Below are 20,504 nucleotides of genomic sequence, written 5' to 3' on the forward strand. Positions count from 1 at the left end.
GTTCGGGTATATTTAAGGGTTCTGCTATTGTACCAAGCCAGAGCAAATTTGGTACTGTTTAGAACCACTTGAGTCTCACAGATTAAAAAAAATAGCCTTTTACTTCTGAAATCATGTTTATTTATGTAAAAACCTTGCTAACTTTATAAGTGGACCTCAGGGAATATTATAATTTTTTTAAAATGCAGTACATGACCACTTTAAGGAAAATAAATGCCATCTCTATATTTATTCATCATTGCATTCAGAGTTTGCAGATTTCTCAGACGGAGATGGGAATGACAATTGAGACTTTTGCTCTTGATATTTTCTCTGTAATGTTAAATGTGTTGACTGAGTATGATGAGAACAGACATAAGAATGGTGTAAGAAAGAAGAAATATTAGTAACTGATTCTGTATAATGTGGCTCTCATTTTGAATACACATTTTGAATACCTTTGCAATTCAAAAAGCAATCTTCTTTGAAATAAGTTCCCTTGGAATGATTAACAAATTCATCTCAAGACTCAATAATGAACAAAAACCGAGTGAGATACTTCTCACTTTTTCTCCACATTAGTGACATTGTTTCAATACAGACCTCATTATTTTATTGTTTTTCAAATACAAGATGAGCCTTATATAAAAGTAATTATTAAGCACATTCACTTGGTACAGACATGGCTGCTTTTTGAATTAGAGATGAGCTCTTTGTTATTTCTGAATTTTGCTGCATATGTGAGATTAACATTTATTTCAAACACTGTGCAAATTTGAGAGCTCATGTAATGCAATTTTAACAGATTTAAAAAATGACTGATTATTGTTTTTGTAATATTGCTGTTACATATCCAGATTGCCACTATGTCTCCTAAGTAGCAAAAATACTCAAACTGAATATATGCATGTTTGACTGAGATGTGCAGAAATATATAGGCTACACAACCCTTACGGCTGTTGGACGTGACACACTTTTATTGCATTAGGCTGCCGTTTTGTTTGCGCTATTGGTGCTACTCTGCCTCAGGTTCTTTTCAAAGTCTATCTACTCTGACAAATGTTTTCTATAGTCTTGCCTTTATTACTCTGAATTTCATACAATCACAAAGATCATATATTAATTTGCAAACAAATTTTGTTTGAATCCTCCCTCATGGCCCTGATAAACCTAATAAAAGATTTAAGGCTTTACAAATACATAGTTTATGTGCATGAGATGCATAATTCGCATGTAAATGTTTGGGAATAAAAAAAAAAAACAAGACAAAAAAACAATTATTCATTTTAAACATAATAATATGCCTAATAATATTAAAATATTCTATAACTATTTGGAATAAGGAAAACAGGAAAAGACCTAAGAATACAACAAACTACTGAAGGAACATGTTAGGCAAACACACAACAAGTATTCAAACAAAACAAAACAGACACATAGGCCTACACATGCAAGGAAAGAACCTAATTACTGGGATTTGTTATAAATAGGTCTATTTCCTCACAATATTTAAGAAATGTTGGGGTTTTGTTGTTGTTCTAAATACATTTTTAGAAGGTATATGAGATACTAATTCATTTTATATAGGCTATCATTAGCTATAGCCTAATACAAAAAGGCTATTTTAAGATAAAAGGGTGTGTAGCATTTGCGGAATCATCGAGAGCCATGGTCAGAACAAAACTGTTTGGATAGAGCAGACATTTAAACAATTTCTATTCATTTCTATTTGTGACGTCATTCTGTGCTCTCATCCTATAGATGGCGCCATACAGTGCCAGACGGTAGGCGGACATGACATCATAGCAAGCCTATTTGACTCTTCTTGGTGTAAGCGCGGTCTATTGGAATTTACTAAACATAATTTTCTCTCTGTCTTGCGTGTAAGGTAATGTACTCAAAAACTTATTTGACACGTTTAATGTTTGGTTTAAGTGACCTTGAACCACACGGAGCGTTTAACGTTTGCTCTTTTACACAGCAAAATGTAATGTGCATGCTACACAGTTAGCTGATAGGGGAGCTAACGTTAGCTGGCTATCTTCTAAGCGGTAATATTAAAGAAAAAAATATATATTTAGACAAATTAAAATGTTGTTTAAGGATAGTCTGACAGTAGTTTAGTTATTTAAGTAGCATAACATATGCCGTTTTTCATTGATAACGTTCACTGGCACGGGAGAGCTAGAAGTAACGTTACGTTAACCTCACTAGTTATGCTGAATGTTTTGAAATGTCATTGTATTGCTGTCATTTATTTCAGGTTTGGTGTTGACCTGTGGTCTGAGTTTCCATGGCTGTACCTGCCTTGCAACAGCCCAGTTATCTTCTGGTTAGTACCAGGTGTGTGAGTGTGTGTGTATCTGTGTGTTCTTTCTTTCTAACATTTGTGTTTTGATGTCTTCAGGCCAATTTAAAGGCAGACTGGACTAATAAACCTCTTCATCAAAGATGTCATGAGTTGGGAAAAATTATAGAGGATTACCCTGCAAAGGTACCGTTTTCTGATTTATTACATGTCAATGTTGAAAAATACCCCTTTTTATTTGTACATGTATTATATTAATGTTATCATGTAACTTCTGATACACTTTAACATGGGGGATCTCTTGCAGGCCAACACAGGCTAGGTTTTTTTTTTTTTTTGATTCATCAGAGAAATCCATTAAGGATTTCAGTTGCCCATGTATTAGAGATTAAATGCAGTGTCATCTGCTTGGCACATGGCAGTGGACCAGCTGCTGTCTTGCTGCCGCCACTTTACCCACACCCTGACTCAATTCTGTGCTGTCTGAATGAATGATTCATTTGAGCGTTTGTTGGCCACACATGCCTGTACTCTTGCTTCATTTGTTGGCTCTTCTGTTTATTTGAATTATTAAAAGGTTGGCATCCATGCAAGTCACAAAAAGTCTTGTTTGTGTTTATAATATACATGTTTGATTAGGATCTGCATGCGATCTTTCCCTGGTTGGTGGAGAGTGTGTTCGGTAGCCTGGATGGAGTCCTTACTGGCTTGAATCTTCGGTTTCTGCAGGCTCGAGCAGCAGAGTACAACATCGTCATGGACTTCCTGGACCCTAGGTTCTTTTTATTTTGTTTGTAATTTTTTGTGTATTTTTGTATGACTGCCATTACCACAAATCTGATCTATACTACTGTTTAAAGGTTTTTGTTTTAGTTTTTTGGAAAGAAATGGAATGAATTATTCAGCAACTCGTGACAGTAAAGACATTTATAATGTTGCAAAATATTTCTATTTCAAATAAATCTCGTTCTTTGAATTTTTCTGTTTATTAAATAATCCTGAAAAGGGGGGGGTTGGCTGTTTCCAATGATTTTGAAAATTCAGCTTTGCCATCACAGAAATAAAATGTTTTAAAATATATTTTAAAGTTATTAATGTGGATATATTTATTATTATTATTTTATATATACCGGTGTGCGTGTATCTATCTATCTATATATATATATATATATATATATATATATATATATATATATATATATTATTTTATTTTTTTTCAATATTACTGTTTTACTGTATGCTTGATCAAATAAATCTCTTCATCCTGCAAGACTTCTATCAAAAACATAAAAAAAATCTTACCGACCCCAAACTTTTGAAAAGTAGTGTAAATATTAAAATGTAGCCCTGTTGTGATATATTTTTTATGTTTAATCAAGCAGTGGTCCTATGATGAAATTGGTGTACAAACTACAAGCTGAGGAATACAAGTATGAGTTTCCAGTCAGTTATCTGCCGGTAAGTGTGCTGTACACATTCATTGAAAAAAGTTTATTATATTTATTATATCCATTAATTATGTAATTAAAGTATAAATTATGTTATTTTCCCAGTGTTAATATATCAGCCATGTTTGCATTTATTTGTTCTGTTTGTACAGGGGCCTATAAAGTTGTCCATTCAGGCAGGGGTTCTGCCGGATTGCCCTCTGTTTCATAATAAAGTCCAATTTCCCATGTCAGGCCTTCTATTCCTCAGTACGTCTTGGGTCTTTACACCCTCATTTTTTGTGTTTTACATTAAAATGTGTTGTATAACTTTCTGTAACTGTTACAAGGCTGTTTCATCACTCTATATCTTTCTTTCACGTACAAATCTGTTCTTAATCTTTCGCAGATCCTTTTGAATATTATATGTTCAACTTTGCCTCCAGTCTCATTGCACCAAAGGTAAGTGCTGCAATCATTTTTATAAAAAATTGAATAATTATAAGCATTATTGGCTGAAGGTGGAAATGTTTAATTGTCTTTTCAGAACTACCCTCCAGGGCAGCATGGGAGTTGCTCAGACAGTGCGTACTTTGTGCTTGTCGACACCTACCTCAAGTACTTCCTTCCCACAGAGGGAAATGTGCCTCCATCACCTTTCTCAGACACCAGGGGCACTGTGGCCTCTCCTGCCCCGAGGTATCACCATGTCATTTTTTGAGATCCTTTCTCAGCAAATAAACTTTTAATTGTATAAACTTTTATATGCTTTTCTCTCAGGTCTCCCAATGTGCCTTATGTTGGAAAGGGTGGTTACAGCACCGGTCTGTTAAAACGTCATATTACCCATCAACCCTCAGTCAACGCTGACCCTGCCGCTCAAGAGATCTGGAGATCAGAGACGCTTCTGCAGGTAGGAAAACAAGTTCTTAATAAGAGTTTCTTTAAAGCTTTGGTGAATACTTACACATAAAGTTGTGTGTTTCTAAAGGTGTTTGTGGAAATGTGGCTCCATCACTATTCTCTGGAGATGTACCAGAAGCTGCAGTCTCCTCAGGTGAAGGTAAGAACAAGATACAGGCCCTTAAACCTACACCCTCCCTTCTTCGGCTGTGTGTGCACGGCTGGCTGGCTGGCTGAACACCACCACCCTCTAATGCTTCACCCCTTCACTGCATAGGGACTGCTGCAGGATGCTACACCCATCCTGATTTATGCGCTTCCTCTCCCTCTCTGAATGATACACACGTGCTCTGTTTACAGATATATCCTATATTTTTGTAAGCATTTTAAAGGGGGGGATTCCTGGTAATCACAGTCATTCCGACTGATCTAATGTCGTGTATATCCGGTATTATCCACTCTACATATATTTTTTTTTACTTTTATAAATATTTTAGCATCTAGATGACCTTAATGTATGGCTAAACAGAGATTGGCTAAAAACCACAGAACTACTTTTGCGGTTTGGTCATTAAAGGACTTTGATGCTAAATGTGTTTTTGCTAGTCCTGTTACACCACTTTAAAATTCACATTTTAAGTTATTTTTGCTTAAATTAACATATTAAAATAACCATTTATATAGTTATTTTTATATATAAGATTTTATTTATTCTAGTCGGAGTTTGACTTTGCAGGGGACCAAGCTTATTCCATTCTTTAAAACATTTCTATTTGCTCTTACAAAATTTGCAAACAAAATGTAATTTTTATTGTGCAATTACATGAGAATGAAGGGTATATATTACATTATGCACTACAGATTGGTTGTAGTATATTATAATGTATACACTTAATATGCCTCCCTTCTAAAAGAAGTTAATGAAGAAATAATGCTTTCCTTGTTGTTGTTTTTTTTTATTTATTTTTTTTAGCTAATTTCTTGAATTGATCATATGGTAGTTTTCTAACTAATCGGCTTCATTTCAAATCAAGCTGTTGATTTAGAAATATTAGCTGAACAATTGTCTTTTGTAGCTGCCTGTTAGCCTGGGAAAAACCCAAGGGGGTAATCCACCAGAAACGTACTTGGTTCCTAACGTAACCTTGGTTCTCTAGAAGAGGGAACGAGTACTGTGTAATGTCTTACGCTAGGGGAAACCTCTTTTCCACAAGATATTGAAGCCAAAAATTATCCTTAATTTTTAATTAATAAAAAACGTGTTGTGGCAGCATGCAGACATAGGCAAGGTGGCTTGCGTGCTTATTGGCGGTCCTGCGGCAACGGCAGCAGCCTATCGAGAGAGGCCCTCGGTGACGTCAGAGGCAGTTTATAACTTTATTCAATTTTTGTATGCTACAGTTAAATATGATATTTATCATGGGTTTAATGAGGATTGTCTTAAGTTCACTTAAATTAAAAGTGTTTATATTTTTTGAAGCCTAACGTTTAAAATTGTTGGGGAAATCATTTTTATTGAGATATCAGTAGCTATAATATTAGTGATACTGGCTTTCATTCATAAAAAGATGCCATTAAGATGCCATTGAAGATATGTGTGTCGTAGGGTATGTGACTGTTATGGTTGAACACCGTCATTAGAACTCTATAACCACCTAAACCATGTTATAAAAATATTATAACATGGAGAATGTTTGGGAGAGGTCTGTGCACCGAGGATGAACGACTTCAAGACGAATTTGCCTGAGCATGTACGTCTCACCACACTGGCACCCAGTGTTAATCGCAAAGTTTTTTTGTTTTTAAGGTTTTGTTTACTGTGTGTAATTTATTTAGTGGAAAGCACATTCACTTCTAGTCCTCTTGCTGTTAATTTTAATTAAACTTAGAGCAAGTAGCTAATCGGTGTCTGCTCTATAACAGACGAACATCACTCTGCATACGTCATCTCCTTCATCGCTCTGATTGGTTTTAGGTCTATCCAATTGCGCCCAGAGGCACTTGAGCTACGTCCAATGGTGACGCCCCTTTGGAAATGATTTGTCTATAAAGCTTTACCCCAGACCATAACTCGGTTACCACTGAGAATGGTCTGGTTTTAACCAGGCTAGCTGGCTGTGGCATTTCATGTGATTTTGTAATCTTGTATAGCTCTCTGGTAGTTTACTGAGGCCCCCTAGTGGTTTCTTTAGTTCTAAAGTTTTTATGTAGAACATCAATCTCCCTTGAACTGTTTTATTTCCTCAATGACTTGTCTGTTAAAATCAACCCAAAGTCATATGACTGCTGGAAATAGAAGGGAATAAAAGAGAAATACAGTTTTCTTTTTATTCATATTTACTGCGGTCTCTGTTGCTTGATGATTTGGGCAGAATAAGCACAATAGCACGGTACATATTTGGCATGTGATTGAAGTAGTAGAATTATTGCTTCATGTTTGAGTCTGCATGATGCAGCCCTGGCTTCGGTCTTTGTTCTTTGGCTGTGGGATGTATGTAATCTTTTGGTGTCTTTGGCTTCCAAGTCTATTTCCCTGTCCGTGCGTTATTTACAGTCAGTATATCAGTGCAAGTCTCCCTCCAGTCAGCCCAGATCATAATAAGTGTGTGGCATCATTTATTTAACTTCTTTGTGCTGGAGATTATAAACAAGTCACCAGTTTACTGAAAATGAAATGAATAGTTCACCCAATTAAAACAAAAAAATCAGTCATTATTTAGTTATAATCATGTTGTTCTGAACCTGCATGCTGTTATTTTGTTTGTATGTAACAACTTTTTTTCATGTAATTTAACATTTCATATACTATTGAACAAAAGTGTAGTGTCGATATCGATAAAAAATTTTTTTAAGTGTTTTTGAAAGAAATTTCTTATTGTAACCAAGGCTGCATTTATTTGATGAAAAGTAAAAAAGAAAAATTGTGAAATCTTATTTTAACTAAAAAAAAGTTTTTTTTAACTTTTTTTTAAATCTATTTTATTCCTCTGTTGGCAAAGCTGAGTTCTTGGTACTCTTTACTGCAGTTTTCAGTATCACATATTTATCAGAAAGTATTCTTGAAATGCTGATTTAAATATTTGAAGGGTTTTATGTGTGTGTGTGTAACTATAAACACGTTACATTAAAATTTAAATATTTGTGATCTAAGATATTGTTCTTTATGGAAAAAATAACAGTAAATGGGTTTTGAATTAAATTAATAAATTGACAGAATTTCCATTAATTGGGGTGAACTTTTAAACTCTAGTGAGTAAAATAATCTGCACTGTAAATGTATAATTATGTTTGCTTGGCCTGAATTTATTTAGCAAAAATCAACTACTTTGTCTGAGAGTAAATTGGTGACTTGTATTGGTATATTTCATGGTGAAAACTTAAAAGATGCAGTGTCTCCTTTTCTGCTCTCATAAGCTCCATTCGCTTTTATTTGGAATTATAGAGATTAGACAAAACTGCAAAGCCGAAGGCAATATAACACTTCGTCAAACAGACACTTCTCTTGAGAATCAAGACCTACATTACAAATAATGTTCCTTGGTTGCCTTGACTACAGTTGCAGGCTTCCTGAGGCAAACAATTCTCTTTAGTTTATACTCTAGTTAGCATCATTTCTTTGTTTAGCCTTTTGGAAAATGTTAGTCACAGAAAAGCAATTTCTGTGTAATTATCATAAGAGAATATCCACCTGGCCATATTTCATCAAACTTGTATAGTTAGAAAATCTTTAAATGCCTCTCAACATTATGTTAGAGGTTTGCCTTGGTACGAAAAGGACAACTGCATCATCTTCATGTTCATTGCATTTGTGTCTTTTGTGGTCAATATCGATTTGTCTCTTTCTTTCCTTTTGTACACCCCATTTCGGTCCTGACTATATCCAACTATTTTTCTTGGATTGCACTTTCTCCTTTTTCCTTTCTATTCTCATGTTCACTGCCCTGCTCCTCTCCCCTTTTTCTTCCTTTCCTCCCCCCACCGTGTTCCTCTCTTCCCCCCTCTCCTCCACCCGTTTGTGATGAGTCCTTCAGCTGGCGTTGTTGCAGTATCGCCTCAGTATGTCCAGCATGCTGTGCCAACCCCCCGCCCCACCAGGCTCTGGGACCCTCCACACATACCAAGTACTTTTACCTTTTCATTCAGTTCCACGGGCTTTCTGGAGGTAACATCAGATTAGATAGAAGTTAGACTCGGGGTTGGTTTTAACACTAAGGTTGAAGCCCAGTTTGTAGGTTGGGAGATTTGGTCTGATTATAATGTGTGATTGAATTAATGTGACTAATAACTTGTCTCATGATCTTTTAAATAATTAGGATGTATTGTGACATTGAGATGTTTATTTACATTTTATGTGATTGCTCTTTTTATGGTGTTAATGTTCTTTTATTTGACGTGGTTGTTCTTATGCCTTGAACTGTGCAAACACTACACCACACAGAATATCCAGACCAAATTGTCCAGATATCTTTTGTTTTAACTGAATGTGTGAAGCTTCCGGTCTGATGGTTCGAGAAAGTATTACACTAGATGAAATGATACATGTTTACACATGGTATTGACAGATGATCTGAACACAAGTGGACAAAATGACCACGCATGATCACGTTTACACCCGGTAGTAACTAATGTTTCTACACTGTGACCACTTGTTATTGATTCAGGGAGCTCTTTTTTTTTCCGGTACGCTTGTTACCACTTTTAGCTGAAGAGTACATTGAAATTTTTCTTTATTTCATTTTATTAAAATAATAGTATTTGTTCACTTACTTGCGTAACATTTTCAATCAGAACTTATTTTAACCCTTAAATTGAATTAAAAAAAAAGCTTCAGATTATTTTTGGATTTGCTTTTGACTTAGTTGAATACAAGCATAAAATGCAGTTGTAACTTTTTCAGTCATTATTTTTTCAAAACGATCTGATTAATAGCTTCTCGTTAATGAATGAATGTCCAAACAGTTTCACGTGTTACTTCTATACTTACAACTTTTAAAAATAAAAACAGAGAAATTTGTTTTCTCTGGACATTTTTTAAAAGGACTTTTTTTTTTTTACACATTTTTATCAATATTCATGAGAATACATTATGGAATTGATAAAAACAATTAATGAATTTCAATTTAATCGAGCTCCCTAAATTAATTTAAGATGTGTGTCCTTTTAAATAATTTGTCTCTGCATGTAAATGTCAGTCAAACCAGTTAATACCAGGTGTAAATTGGGTCTCATTTTTTATATATATATATATATAATTTTAAATCTGACTTGTGTTTGTGTTGTTTGGGTGATGTCTTAGGAGCCCTTCACACCTACGGAGGAGCACGTCCTTGTTGTGCGTCTCCTAGTCAAGCATCTGCACGCTTTCTCCAGCAGCCTGAAACCAGAGTCGATCTCCTCCTCGCCCTCTGCACATTCCCACAGCAGTCCTCTGGAAGAGCTCAAGCGGTGGGTTTTTACAGCCTGCTAACATCTGTCAGCTTGTCCTGAGGATCAGGCTATAGAACTAAAACATCTGTAAATCTAAGGTGGCATGTCGTAAAGAGGAGCTATTCACCCGATCAGGTGCCGCGGACTTGATTGAACTGTCTTCTGTTTTACTACTCTGTCAATAAGCCTCCACTCTCTGTCTCCCACAGTGTAGTGGTGCAGAGGTTTGTCCAGCAAAAGCTATATGTCTTTCTACAACACTGCTTTGGTCATTGGCCTTTGGACGCCTCATTCAGAGCGGTAAATGTCCTTGAGTGCTCACTGACATTTTGAGCCTACTTTATATGTTGGTAATAAAGATTATGTGTGTTTCAAATCATAGTGAGGGCCATGATGCTAAAGAAATGCATTAAATATAATTCAATGTGTTTATTTTTTTATTTTTTTTTTAGATACTAGAGACGTGGCTTAGTTACATCCAGCCCTGGAGATACACTGGAGAAAAAAACAACACTCAAGCAGATGGCCAGAACAGAACAGTTCCTGATAAATGGTATTTTGGGTGCTTGTTAAAGGATTACATGCACTACTGTTCAAACGGTGTGTGTATCAGGGTTTCCGTTGTCCGGTAATTACTGGACATTGTCTGGGAAAAAAATGAAATGTCCGACAAAATTAAATCTCTCCGGTCAAAATCTAACCTATCTAACCTAAACAACGAACGATTCAGTGAGCCGTTTCAAATATGGCCAGGCCTAGGCAGGCTAGCCTTAAAAGCTATTTTCAGAGGCCAGACCCGACGGGCGATGGTGAATCAGGAACATCTTATTATATAGATCAGTTGTGTTTGAAATAATTCCTGCTCAACCCGTAAATAAGTCCATCGATCTGCAAATATTGAGTTTTTAAATGGTCTAGTGATAGATCTTTTGCCAAGCATGCCAGTGGTAATGGGTTCTAATCCACGATCACATTTTTTATTTATTTTTTTCTCATCAAAACTGTATATATTCTTCTGTGGTTACAGTCTATATCAAGCAGTGAAACGTTTGTGTGCATTTTATTTTGTGATTTCACCAGAATGAATAAAGAGTCTCCACAACTGCGATAGATTGAAGAGCGAGTGAAAACTGCGAAGCGAGACACACAAGAACAACTGTATAAGCAACTGATGGCAGTGGCAACGAGCTGAGTTTAAAACCAAAACAATTTAATGCTAAAGCTCTTATTTAATAGAGATGCTTTGCTAGTTAACTGGAGATGTGTTATTTATTTGTTTCAAAAACTGTTGAGTACAAAATGACTCGTTTGTTCGTTACAATGTATTGATTGAATAAACTGTGTAATCCAATCGCACCTGGCGCACACAGTTAATCCTTCAGTTTACCAAAAATATTTTTGTCTTTGTCATTTACAGGGCATCATTCGTCCAGGAGAATCTGCTTATGTACACAAAGCTTTTCCAGGTCTTCTTGAATCGAGCCATGCGCACAGACTTGGTCAATGCCAAAAACGCCCTGATGATCTTTAGGGTCGCCAAAGTCTTTGTTCAGCCAAATCTGTCAGAGATGATCCAGAACGGTATTTTGGAAAATACAAATGAATGGATTTTTGAGTGGTGTTTCATATTTGATATTGTAAACAACTCCTCATGGATTTTTATTATGATATGATAGTTTTTTTTTATGAGCAAATGAATGAGTTTATATCTCCAGGAGAGCAGTTGTTCTTGGAGCCGGAGCATGCCATTCTCCAACGACAGAACCGTGTCTTCCTGACACCTTCACATGGTGGCAGCTTCCTTTCTTCTCGCCAGCCAATGGGGACGGACGCAGTCTTCAAGGTCAAAAGTCATGTTTATAGCCTGGAAGGGCAGGACTGCCAGTACAACCTGATGTTTGGTCCGGATCTACGGAAAACTGTAAGCTGACAATTAATTCTACATGTGCTAAAAAAGAGTTGCAAATATAACGATAAGCAGTCAGCATTTCATGAATGGTGTTACCACAGAAAGGAAAATTATAGACCATGATATCCTCTGTCAATTCCAGGTGTTAAAGCTCATCCAGATTATTGCCCAAGCCCGACAGACTGCCAAACGGATATCGGATCATTCTACGGAAATGGCTTCAAACAATTCTTTTCTCTCGTGGTTTGGCGTCGGCTCCTTAGATCATAACAACACCTTTAGTGGAGGAGAGATGGACGATTTGGGAGAGGGTGTGAAGAAAACTCACGAGTTCCTGGACAAAGCCCTGGACTATCTCTGTCAAATATTCAGAGTCAGTCTATTCCTGCTTTTAATTAGAATGTACGTCAAAAGTTTGGGGTCGGTAAATTTGAACAAAAATATATATATTTAATATATTTTAAAATGCAATTAATGTCTGTGATGGCAAAGCTGAATTTTCAGCACCATTACTCCAGTCTTCAGTGTCACATGATCCTCCAGAAATCATTCTAATTTGCTGTAAATAGGCAAATATTTCTTATTAATGTTGTGCAGCTTAATATTTTTGTGGAAATTGTTTATTTAAAAAAAAAAAAAAAAAACTTTTTTAAAAGAAGCACACTAATTTGAAATAGAAATCTCCTGTAACATTATAAATGTCTTTACGGTCACTTTTAAGTAATATATTGCGTCATTTGGGGGGAAAATTCTTAGAGACCACAAACTTTTGAACGGCAGTGCATGTATTTATTTATGTAGATAATTACATAAAATGAAGGGTGAATGAGTTGATTTTGGTTCTCATCTTGTACAGTTAAATGCTGGGCAGCTGTCTCAGCTGATTGTCAATGTAGCGTCTGTAGACAATGAAGAAGCGTCTAAACAACTGCCGGACTGCATCCCGAGTGAGAATGGCCTTGTGTTAACAGACCTGGGCAGGTTGCAGGTGAGTTTGAGAATGGTGAACTTCTTGAACATATTCATTTAGCAAATCATAATGATTTTCTACCTGGTTAATTTCCTTTTTTACAGATCATTAATGGTATTCGCCGATTTGAAATCGAATATCAAGGAGACCCAGAGCTTCAACCTATCAGGAGCTACGAAAATGCATTTTTGGTTCGATTGCTGTTCCAGATCTCATCCTTTATGAATGCAAGAGTAAGAATTTTGCTTTAGCCTGCAGTTATGGTCTTGCATTTGCATTTATTTTCAGTCAGATGTGACCATGTTGTTTGTGTCTTGTAGTTGGGAGGCCACATGGAAGTGCTGTGTTCTCGACAGGACCTCCTGGGCAGACTAGGACGACACTACCTGAGCAGTACCTCGGCTGTGGAGCAACGGCGGAAGAGTCCGGTGACGCGGCAGATGAGGGAACGTCCTCAGCGAGCCCGTCTCAGCCTGCGGGTTCTGGCCAGCTATCGCACCCTCCTCGTTCTCCTCCTGCTCTACATGCTTTTTGCACTACTATCATTCGGTGTTCTCTCCAGCACTGGACTCGTTCTCGTCATCAGCTTTCTCTATGAGCTCCTCTTGAATTTCTTTAATGAAAAACTAAAGACTCAGTAGATGGAGGTTCATCGTGCCTTTTTAATTTTTTTTAATGTCAATACAAAACTTCAAGCAAAGGTGCATGAAGGTTTTTATATACAGTATTTGCACTGAAAGTGTATTGGTACATTTAATGATAAATTGAACCAGGAATGTTCTATCCAATACACATTTTTTTTTTTTATGAAATGTGGTTAAATCAGTTTATCAGTCATTGTGTTGATTTAATGGTGTTTTACTGATGTGGTTGTCAGAACAGTCCAAAGTTTGCATTTAACTGGCTGCATTTCATTAAACATAATGCGTCGCATTTGTGTACTGGATTTTCATTGCTGTAGAAACATATGTATCAGATATTCACGCAATTTCACATTGAATGAAGTAATGCAATGCCGTTGTTAAATCTGTTATTTTCCAGCCGTATTGGAGGAAGTAGTGCTGTTACCATAGCAGCCACTTCAAGATTAAACGTTCCATTCCGAGAGGAGTGTACCGTTTTTGAAACATGTATCAGCAGGAGTATTTGATAAAAAAAAAAACATAAGTTATGATGCAACGTGACGGTTATACGTTATCCGCTTGATTAGACGCATGTGACGTAAATATCGTTGTGGGAATCAAACTTGTTTCAGTGAAATGGATACGCGAGTCGACTCGCTGCGGAGGAATATTGACCTCTTACAGAAGCAGCACAGGGAAACTCTGGAGAACTTACATGGTGAAATAGATATTTTAAAACGGCAAAATAAAGGTAAATTTGTTAATATTACAAGAATAATGTTTTGTCCTTTTCGAGAACAATACATAGATGGTTGTCCGTACACTTAACAACAAATGTTACATTTTAATTGAGGTAATTTACTGAAAATATGACGAGACCCTAGCTGGAACAGTAATATAACGTTAAGTAATGCTGCCTGTGTGGTTGCTATAGCAATAATCTCTCTGCATGCTTGCTTGTGAGTTTAAGGGATAGTTCACTTCACCCCGTTTTCTCATGTTGGGAAAACCAGCATGATTTGATGACATCATCAGTCTCCATTCACTTTCACTGGAAGGAAAGTTGCAATGAAAGTGATCTGAGTTATGCAGGTTAATGACAACATGAGGGTGATGATGACAGAATGTTAATTTTCAGGTGAAGTTTATCTTTAATGAGGACGGGCACCTGCTGTCAGGTCTTCAGTTACTACAGGTTGCCTGGTGATGTCTAGCTGTTGAATGAAGAAAATTAAAGAATGGCGTTTGTAACGCTGTGGGTGGCACAAGTGTCAGTTTACAGACAAACGTTTTGGTGTTTGTTTTCAAAAGGAAAATCAAAAGGAGATTTGTTTTGTCAAATGTAGAAAGTTATTTTACTTACATCAAACGGGTGGACGAAATACACCTGTACTGGTTTTCAAAGATGAGATATTTGAGTCAAATATAGAAATACAATTTTATATTTTTGTTTTTGCTCTTGGATTAACAATGAAACGCTGAAGTATTTTTAATAAATGTAAGTTTGGGACAAGTTGCAAGTTTAGTTTTATAGCCGCCTTTTTATTATTGATTTATGTTGGGTAAAACGATATTTTGATATTTTCCATTTCATGAATTTTGTTTTTAATAATTGTTCTTTTGTTCACTTTTTCTGAAAGGCCATTAAATTACGCCATAAGGCGCATACATTATACACAATGATAAATAAAACGTACTCTCATATTGAATATTGTAAATAATATTATATTATAAATAAAGTAAATCTACGTCTGGTTTCCCTGCATTATTCATAAATGCATTTAACTGGACATAGTAATTATATATCATTCTCAAATCTGCATTTTTTTTTTTTTTTACAGATTTGCAGCATAAGCTGATAATGGAGCCTCCAAAGTCAAGCAAAGGTTAAATGACACTTCTGTTCACACATTTTCTCGATCAAAACCTTATGACATTCAAGTAAGTTTATATATTAATATTGTAACTTGCACCAAAATCCCATGGCAGGATCCAGCCGTATCCAGAGGCGTAACACAGAAAGCAACAAATTCCAGAGAGACGGAAATAACTATCTGGAGCAAACTTTGGAGGACACCCACTCATTACAAAGCACAGAGATCAGGTGCTTGCAAACATTATTATTATTTAATAACATTGTCTAATTAAATAGTTATTATAATAAAGATCTAATAAGTGTGGATACATACATTTTGCCTCCAGCAGTTCTTTAAACAATAGAGAAACTAGATCAAATTCTTCAGAGACCCTCGCCACAGACAGAATCGAAGGGCCTTCAGAAGCCAGAGCACGATTCATCACTTCTCTTCAGCCTCTAATGATCCAGTATAGTCCATTTCAGGCCCCTAGACCTCCCACCCTACAGGAATGTGAGGTCATCATACGCCAACTGTACAGCGCTAATAGCCTGCAGTCCCAGGAGGTCAGACTATATTTCTCAATCTCTCTCACTATACAAGAATGACTACATAATGCATTAAATTTGTCTCCTCTCAGATCCTACGTGTGAAGGCTGTTCTCAAAGACATTGTTTTCAACAAGAAAATCACTGCTGAGAATTACATTTTGACCAAAGCTTTGCTTGCAGATGGTAAAAGGTAATTTCTTCATCACTACATTTAATTTTTCACATCTCTAAAAGCCTGTCAAGAAAATTTTCCAGTCATATTTCACCCCAAAATCAAAGGATTTTTTTTAAATGTATAAAATGGAAATAATTGTCTTGAAAATATTAAAAATATAGGTCCCACTTTATATTAAGTTTCTTTAACTGTCATAAAAAATGCAACGCTAAATCAAAAATCAGACGTACGCTGATGTCCAGCAATTAAATAGTACATTGTGTTTAATTTGTCATTGAATGAGATCTTGTATGTTTTATTGATGAGAATCTGACAATTATACACATGCTCCTAAATGGTCTATGGCAGAACTTTTGCCAGGCGTGTCAGAGGTTCTAGGTTCTAATCCACACTCGGATATTTTTTTTTTCTTATTAAAACCGATTATGTTTATCAGTGGTTGTATATCAAGCAGGGACACGTTTGTGTGCATTTTACTTTGTAATTTCCCTGGAACGAATAGAGATGGCTAAGGAACACTTCGCAGACGTTTTGGACTAATTTGCTGATTAGAATGTGATGCTTTGAGCCAACAATACTGAACCTTTTCACAGTATTCTAATTTTCTGAGATTTAGAATTTGGGGATTTCATAAGCTGTAAGCCATAAAATTAATAAATTATAACAAATAAAATTATAAATTAAGTAAATTAATTTATAATAAAATTATAACAAAGGCTTTGAAATATCTTGTTTTGCATGCAATGAGTCTATATAATATATTAGTGTCACCTTTTAAGTTGAATTAAATGAACTTTTGCACGATATTCAAATTTTTCGAGTTTCACCTGTATGCAAGCACACACACATCTTATTTCTTTTCTTTTTGTGGCAGAGCTGAAGATTCAGAGACATTTCCTCAGATTTCTTTCCAAACCCTGCCTAGAGGACTGTAAGTCAATGCTTGTAAATTTCAAATATATATTTTGTTTCTAACCTGCCTGACAAGAACAAGTCAGTTTTGGAGATATCAACCTTTGCTCTGTTATTATCTGAACAGACCCATGTCTCAGCCTAGTAAAGCAGAGAAAGTGATCCTCCCTGCCCTCAAACAGACCCTCAACAACAACATAGCAGACAGGCAGAGGAGAACTCTGGCTGTGCAGAGACGTCGTCTACAGAAGACTATGCGCTGAAGGACCACTCATGTGCTTTTATAACAACATGTATTTGAGTTCTGTGCCACTCATTTACAATTGAAATAGCAGTTTAAATGTCTTTATTGATCAAGCAATGCACAAACAGTTAAGGCTTTAGTGTACTGAAATAAAGAAAAGAGACGATTATTCATGTAGATAAAAAGACAAAGAAAGTATTAATATATTGCCATCATTCCATTGAGGTGCAAGGATTATACTGGGCTGCTAGTACTGATGGGAAAACTTCTAAGCAGCTGAAAGGCAAGCCTGTCTCACGCTTTGAGCCCATGTGTTCAGCAGTGCCGTCACCGAGTGCTTGTCAGGAAGCTGAAGGAGTTTAGAGGTCATGTTCTTATGCACAGTCTGCAAGAAGGGGTTGGCCTCTGAAAATGGAGAGGAAGGTAAGCACGTGTTCAATTCATACGTTTCACCGCCTATGTTTTTCCATTTAAACTGGTTGCTTAAAGGGTTAGTTCAACCAAAAAATGTTGCATTCTAAAAGGCAGCCTAATAAGATAGCATGCTGACAGTTAATGCACGAAGACTCACCATACTGCTGACCGTCATCTTCCCAGTGGGGGCTCTGATCGGGATAGTCAGCAGGAATGCTCAATTGAAGAGGGGGAACACTGGGAAGATTTTTATCATCTAGACCGAGACAGTGCAAGGAGTGAATGTTTAATTTGTACAAGTGTACATGACGCATATAGTGGGCATAAGTTTTCAACTGACCTAGTTTACATATGAGATGCACCGTTCCATTGTTGCTGCAAAAGGACGGGTCCAGATTGACCAAGAATTTGGAATTAAGCCGAGCCACCTCCCCTTGAAGTATGTTCGGGATGGTCTGGCGCTCGTCATCTTCAAGCTTCCGTTTACGGGAAGGAATTGAGGGACCCCTGTAATGAAGGAATATATTTAGTAATATGTAAATTTATGAGTTAAAGCTGGGTGGTATATATATATATATATATACACACACACAATACACACAATGTTTTGTTGTTTTTATATGTAAAACTATGAATATTGTGAAGATGTTTTGCACTAATGCAATACTTAATTTGTTACGATTAACTTATGTTTAATGAGATTATTTAAAAAAATATTTTTAAAACAAATAAACTACGTCATGATTATAAATGTATAGTTTATATAGTTTAAGACTGGAACAATGGCTGCTAAAAATTCAGCTGTGTCATCACAAGGATAAAAGGACATTTTAAAATATATTCAAATAGAAAACAGTTCTTTTAAAAATATATTTGATCAAATAAATGCAGCCCTAGTAACCGGCCTTAAATGAGAAAATAATAATAATTTCAGCTGTTAATCTTACGTGATTGGGGGTCCATGAATTGCTGTCATAGCAGGAGCAAACGTGCGGTAAAGTGAATGATTGAAAACCGGGGAGCGGATGTTAGCCAAAACAGCATCCAGCAGTGGCTGGCAAAGGTACTGCTTTTTGGTACAGGGCACTGGGGGAGGCGGAGGAGTCGGCTGGAAATAAAAGTCAAGACATCACTGTAGAAATCTATTACTGCTTTTAAATGAACAGCAACTTAACTGACTTCCTATCTTGGAAAAAAAGGTTACTCACCACTGCCATGTCATTCTTTAGTTTCTCCAATGCTATTTCACACTTCTGAAGTGTTCTAAGTGGACACCTAGTGGAAGACAACAATAATGCAACCTTAATCACAAGTCAAAAAATCAACACTAGAGACAGTGTTCAGCATGCCTGCTTTCCTACCTTGTGTTGGGGTCAGTTAAAATGTTAAGCAAACTTTTCATTTTGCTCAAATCCTTCTTCCTGTCTGTAAAGACCAAACAAAGCATGAGCACTAAAATCAAGGGGGGGAAAAATAAATCAGCACCAAAAGAGAAAAAGTCTCCAGTACCTTCATTTTTGTCTATTTTGTTAATCATCCTACGCAGCGGCTCAATATACTTTGACAGCTGCTTTAGTTTATCCATATAAAGCTGGTCCTCAGACTGTGAACCCCCAGCTGGACTCATCACAGAGCCTGGATTCCCTGTAATAATAATAATAAATAAATATATAAATCCGCAGGCGCCACAAAAACATAGATTTTTCTCTTAAACTAACATCTGTTTGTTTGTTTTGTGAACTTGAATGTCGTCATCTGTGAAGAAGACAGAAACTAGATGGCAGGTTATTTTGCTCAAGTTTCCAATTGACTAAAGATATAAGTTATTACATTATATTATAAGCACTTTGTTGTTAATAAAGGTTTTAAATTTGAAAATGTATCGTAGTACATTGCGAACAAAGGTCAGAAAGGTCAGTAAAAATCGAGAATCGAATCGAACCATGACCTTAGAATCGAAAAAGAAATCGAAGATTTAGAGAATCGTGACACCCCTAGTTTGAATGCATTTGCATGAATAAGAGCGGGATCACATGATGTGATAACATAGCATAGCCAAAGAATGACTAAAATTAATGGATGCTGCATTCAATATTTTAACGCATTAATCTGGACAAAAATGTATTGCATACATTAACGTTGGCAGTCCTAAAAAATGTGTGTGTATAAAAACAAGAAAGCTTCTCTGTACCTGGTGTATTCAGGGGTCCAGGTGAAGGTACCTGGAGCGGGTAGCTCTGAGGGGTGCGTGCAGAGGCAGGACTCTGGGATGGCTGGGGAGAGGGACTGGGTTGGAAACCTCCTGGAGATGGGGTTGGACCAGAGCTAGAGGCAAAAAAAAGGTTGAATTAACCTTCTGCAGTTAATACTAGTAATATTGGAGAAAAACAAAACTATTTTACTATACCTGACAGAGTTGGGCTGAGAGGAAGGAGGCTGGGGGGATGGCTGAGGCTGCGGGGGAGGTGGCATCGACTGGGGAGTCTGCACCTGAACTGGGGAGGGTGATGACATAATTTGCTGACCCTTTGAAAAGTTAAGAGAGAGGGAAAATTAAAGTGGGTTCAAAGTAAATAGATGAGTGGTGGAGAGCGGGCACAGCACTGGTGTAGCCAGTTACCTAGAGATAACAGACATACTGTCCAGTCAAGATCAGTTCGCTTTGACCGTAGAGCACCAGTAGATGGCGCCGTTTAACCTGTAGATGATTTCTTCTTATTAGCTTCCTCACTAATGTTACTTATAACAAAATCCAGTCCACTTACCTGTGCCACACACTTTTTAATTTCACTTGCCTAAGTGCTTT

General features: G+C 36.5%; 3 protein-coding genes across 17 annotated transcripts in view; 2 read left to right on the top strand and 1 right to left on the bottom strand.

The window, feature by feature from the left end:
• The first annotated feature begins 1,755 nt into the window (after nucleotides 1-1,755).
• Nucleotides 1,756-13,856, top strand: smpd4 (sphingomyelin phosphodiesterase 4). Of its 6 annotated transcripts, none has more exons than XM_039688000.2 (20): nucleotides 1,756-1,809; nucleotides 2,243-2,311; nucleotides 2,387-2,473; nucleotides 2,927-3,063; nucleotides 3,667-3,745; nucleotides 3,888-3,984; nucleotides 4,124-4,176; nucleotides 4,262-4,413; nucleotides 4,495-4,627; nucleotides 4,706-4,777; nucleotides 8,649-8,738; nucleotides 9,914-10,062; nucleotides 10,254-10,344; nucleotides 10,497-10,597; nucleotides 11,462-11,625; nucleotides 11,760-11,965; nucleotides 12,096-12,326; nucleotides 12,810-12,941; nucleotides 13,028-13,156; nucleotides 13,244-13,856. In XM_039688000.2, exons 2-20 carry the CDS (start codon nucleotides 2,273-2,275, stop codon nucleotides 13,562-13,564), a joined length of 2,463 nt encoding a protein of 820 aa, XP_039543934.2. In that variant the 5' UTR covers nucleotides 1,756-1,809; nucleotides 2,243-2,272; the 3' UTR covers nucleotides 13,565-13,856. The 6 variants fall into 6 exon arrangements, with proteins under 6 accessions (XP_039543934.2, XP_039543936.2, XP_039543933.2 ...); XM_039688002.2 differs by having other exon boundaries at nucleotides 1,757-1,809; nucleotides 3,670-3,745; XM_039687999.2 differs by having other exon boundaries at nucleotides 1,772-1,867.
• A 143-nt stretch (nucleotides 13,857-13,999) lies between these two features.
• On the top strand, nucleotides 14,000-17,307 carry ccdc74a (coiled-coil domain containing 74A). Of its 2 annotated transcripts, none has more exons than XM_039688005.2 (7): nucleotides 14,000-14,297; nucleotides 15,388-15,432; nucleotides 15,536-15,650; nucleotides 15,749-15,968; nucleotides 16,043-16,143; nucleotides 17,003-17,059; nucleotides 17,168-17,307. In XM_039688005.2, the coding sequence occupies exons 1-7, from the start codon at nucleotides 14,183-14,185 to the stop codon at nucleotides 17,301-17,303; spliced, it is 789 nt and encodes a 262-aa protein (XP_039543939.2). In that variant the 5' UTR covers nucleotides 14,000-14,182; the 3' UTR covers nucleotides 17,304-17,307. The 2 variants fall into 2 exon arrangements, with proteins under 2 accessions (XP_039543939.2, XP_039543940.2); XM_039688006.2 differs by having other exon boundaries at nucleotides 15,752-15,968.
• Nucleotides 17,308-17,369: 62 nt separating this feature from the next.
• Nucleotides 17,370-20,504, bottom strand: part of med15 (mediator complex subunit 15) — a 9,830-nt gene continuing 6,695 nt past the window's right edge. For all 9 annotated transcript variants that reach the window (XM_089123971.1, XM_089123969.1, XM_089123967.1 and 6 more), the window contains 9 exons: nucleotides 20,106-20,224; nucleotides 19,890-20,023; nucleotides 19,208-19,342; nucleotides 19,060-19,123; nucleotides 18,907-18,973; nucleotides 18,646-18,806; nucleotides 18,039-18,205; nucleotides 17,856-17,954; nucleotides 17,370-17,689 (listed from right to left, as the gene is read on the bottom strand). In XM_089123971.1, the coding sequence (XP_088980097.1) occupies nucleotides 17,553-17,689; nucleotides 17,856-17,954; nucleotides 18,039-18,205; nucleotides 18,646-18,806; nucleotides 18,907-18,973; nucleotides 19,060-19,123; nucleotides 19,208-19,342; nucleotides 19,890-20,023; nucleotides 20,106-20,224 (1,083 nt within the window). In that variant the 3' untranslated portion in view covers nucleotides 17,370-17,552. The remainder of the gene's footprint in view (nucleotides 17,690-17,855; nucleotides 17,955-18,038; nucleotides 18,206-18,645; nucleotides 18,807-18,906; nucleotides 18,974-19,059; nucleotides 19,124-19,207; nucleotides 19,343-19,889; nucleotides 20,024-20,105; nucleotides 20,225-20,504) is intronic.

This window comes from Pimephales promelas, chromosome 19 (assembly GCF_988280905.1).
Source record: "Pimephales promelas chromosome 19, fPimPro1.hap1.1, whole genome shotgun sequence".
Classification (NCBI taxonomy): domain Eukaryota; kingdom Metazoa; phylum Chordata; class Actinopteri; order Cypriniformes; family Leuciscidae; genus Pimephales; species Pimephales promelas.

Bases quoted from the DNA above. Each gene is read 5' to 3' on its own strand.
- smpd4 (XM_039688000.2), top strand. From the start codon at position 2,273: ATGGCTGTACCTGCCTTGCAACAGCCCAGTTATCTTCTG. The intron at 4,414-4,494 runs GTATCACCATGT...CTTTTCTCTCAG, and splicing joins GTGGCCTCTCCTGCCCCGAG to GTCTCCCAATGTGCCTTATG. The intron at 13,157-13,243 runs GTAAGAATTTTG...TGTGTCTTGTAG, and splicing joins CATCCTTTATGAATGCAAGA to TTGGGAGGCCACATGGAAGT.
- ccdc74a (XM_039688005.2), top strand. From the start codon at position 14,183: ATGGATACGCGAGTCGACTCGCTGCGGAGGAATATTGACCTCTTACAG. The intron at 15,969-16,042 runs GTCAGACTATAT...GTCTCCTCTCAG, and splicing joins ATAGCCTGCAGTCCCAGGAG to ATCCTACGTGTGAAGGCTGT. The intron at 17,060-17,167 runs GTAAGTCAATGC...TTATCTGAACAG, and splicing joins CAAACCCTGCCTAGAGGACT to ACCCATGTCTCAGCCTAGTA.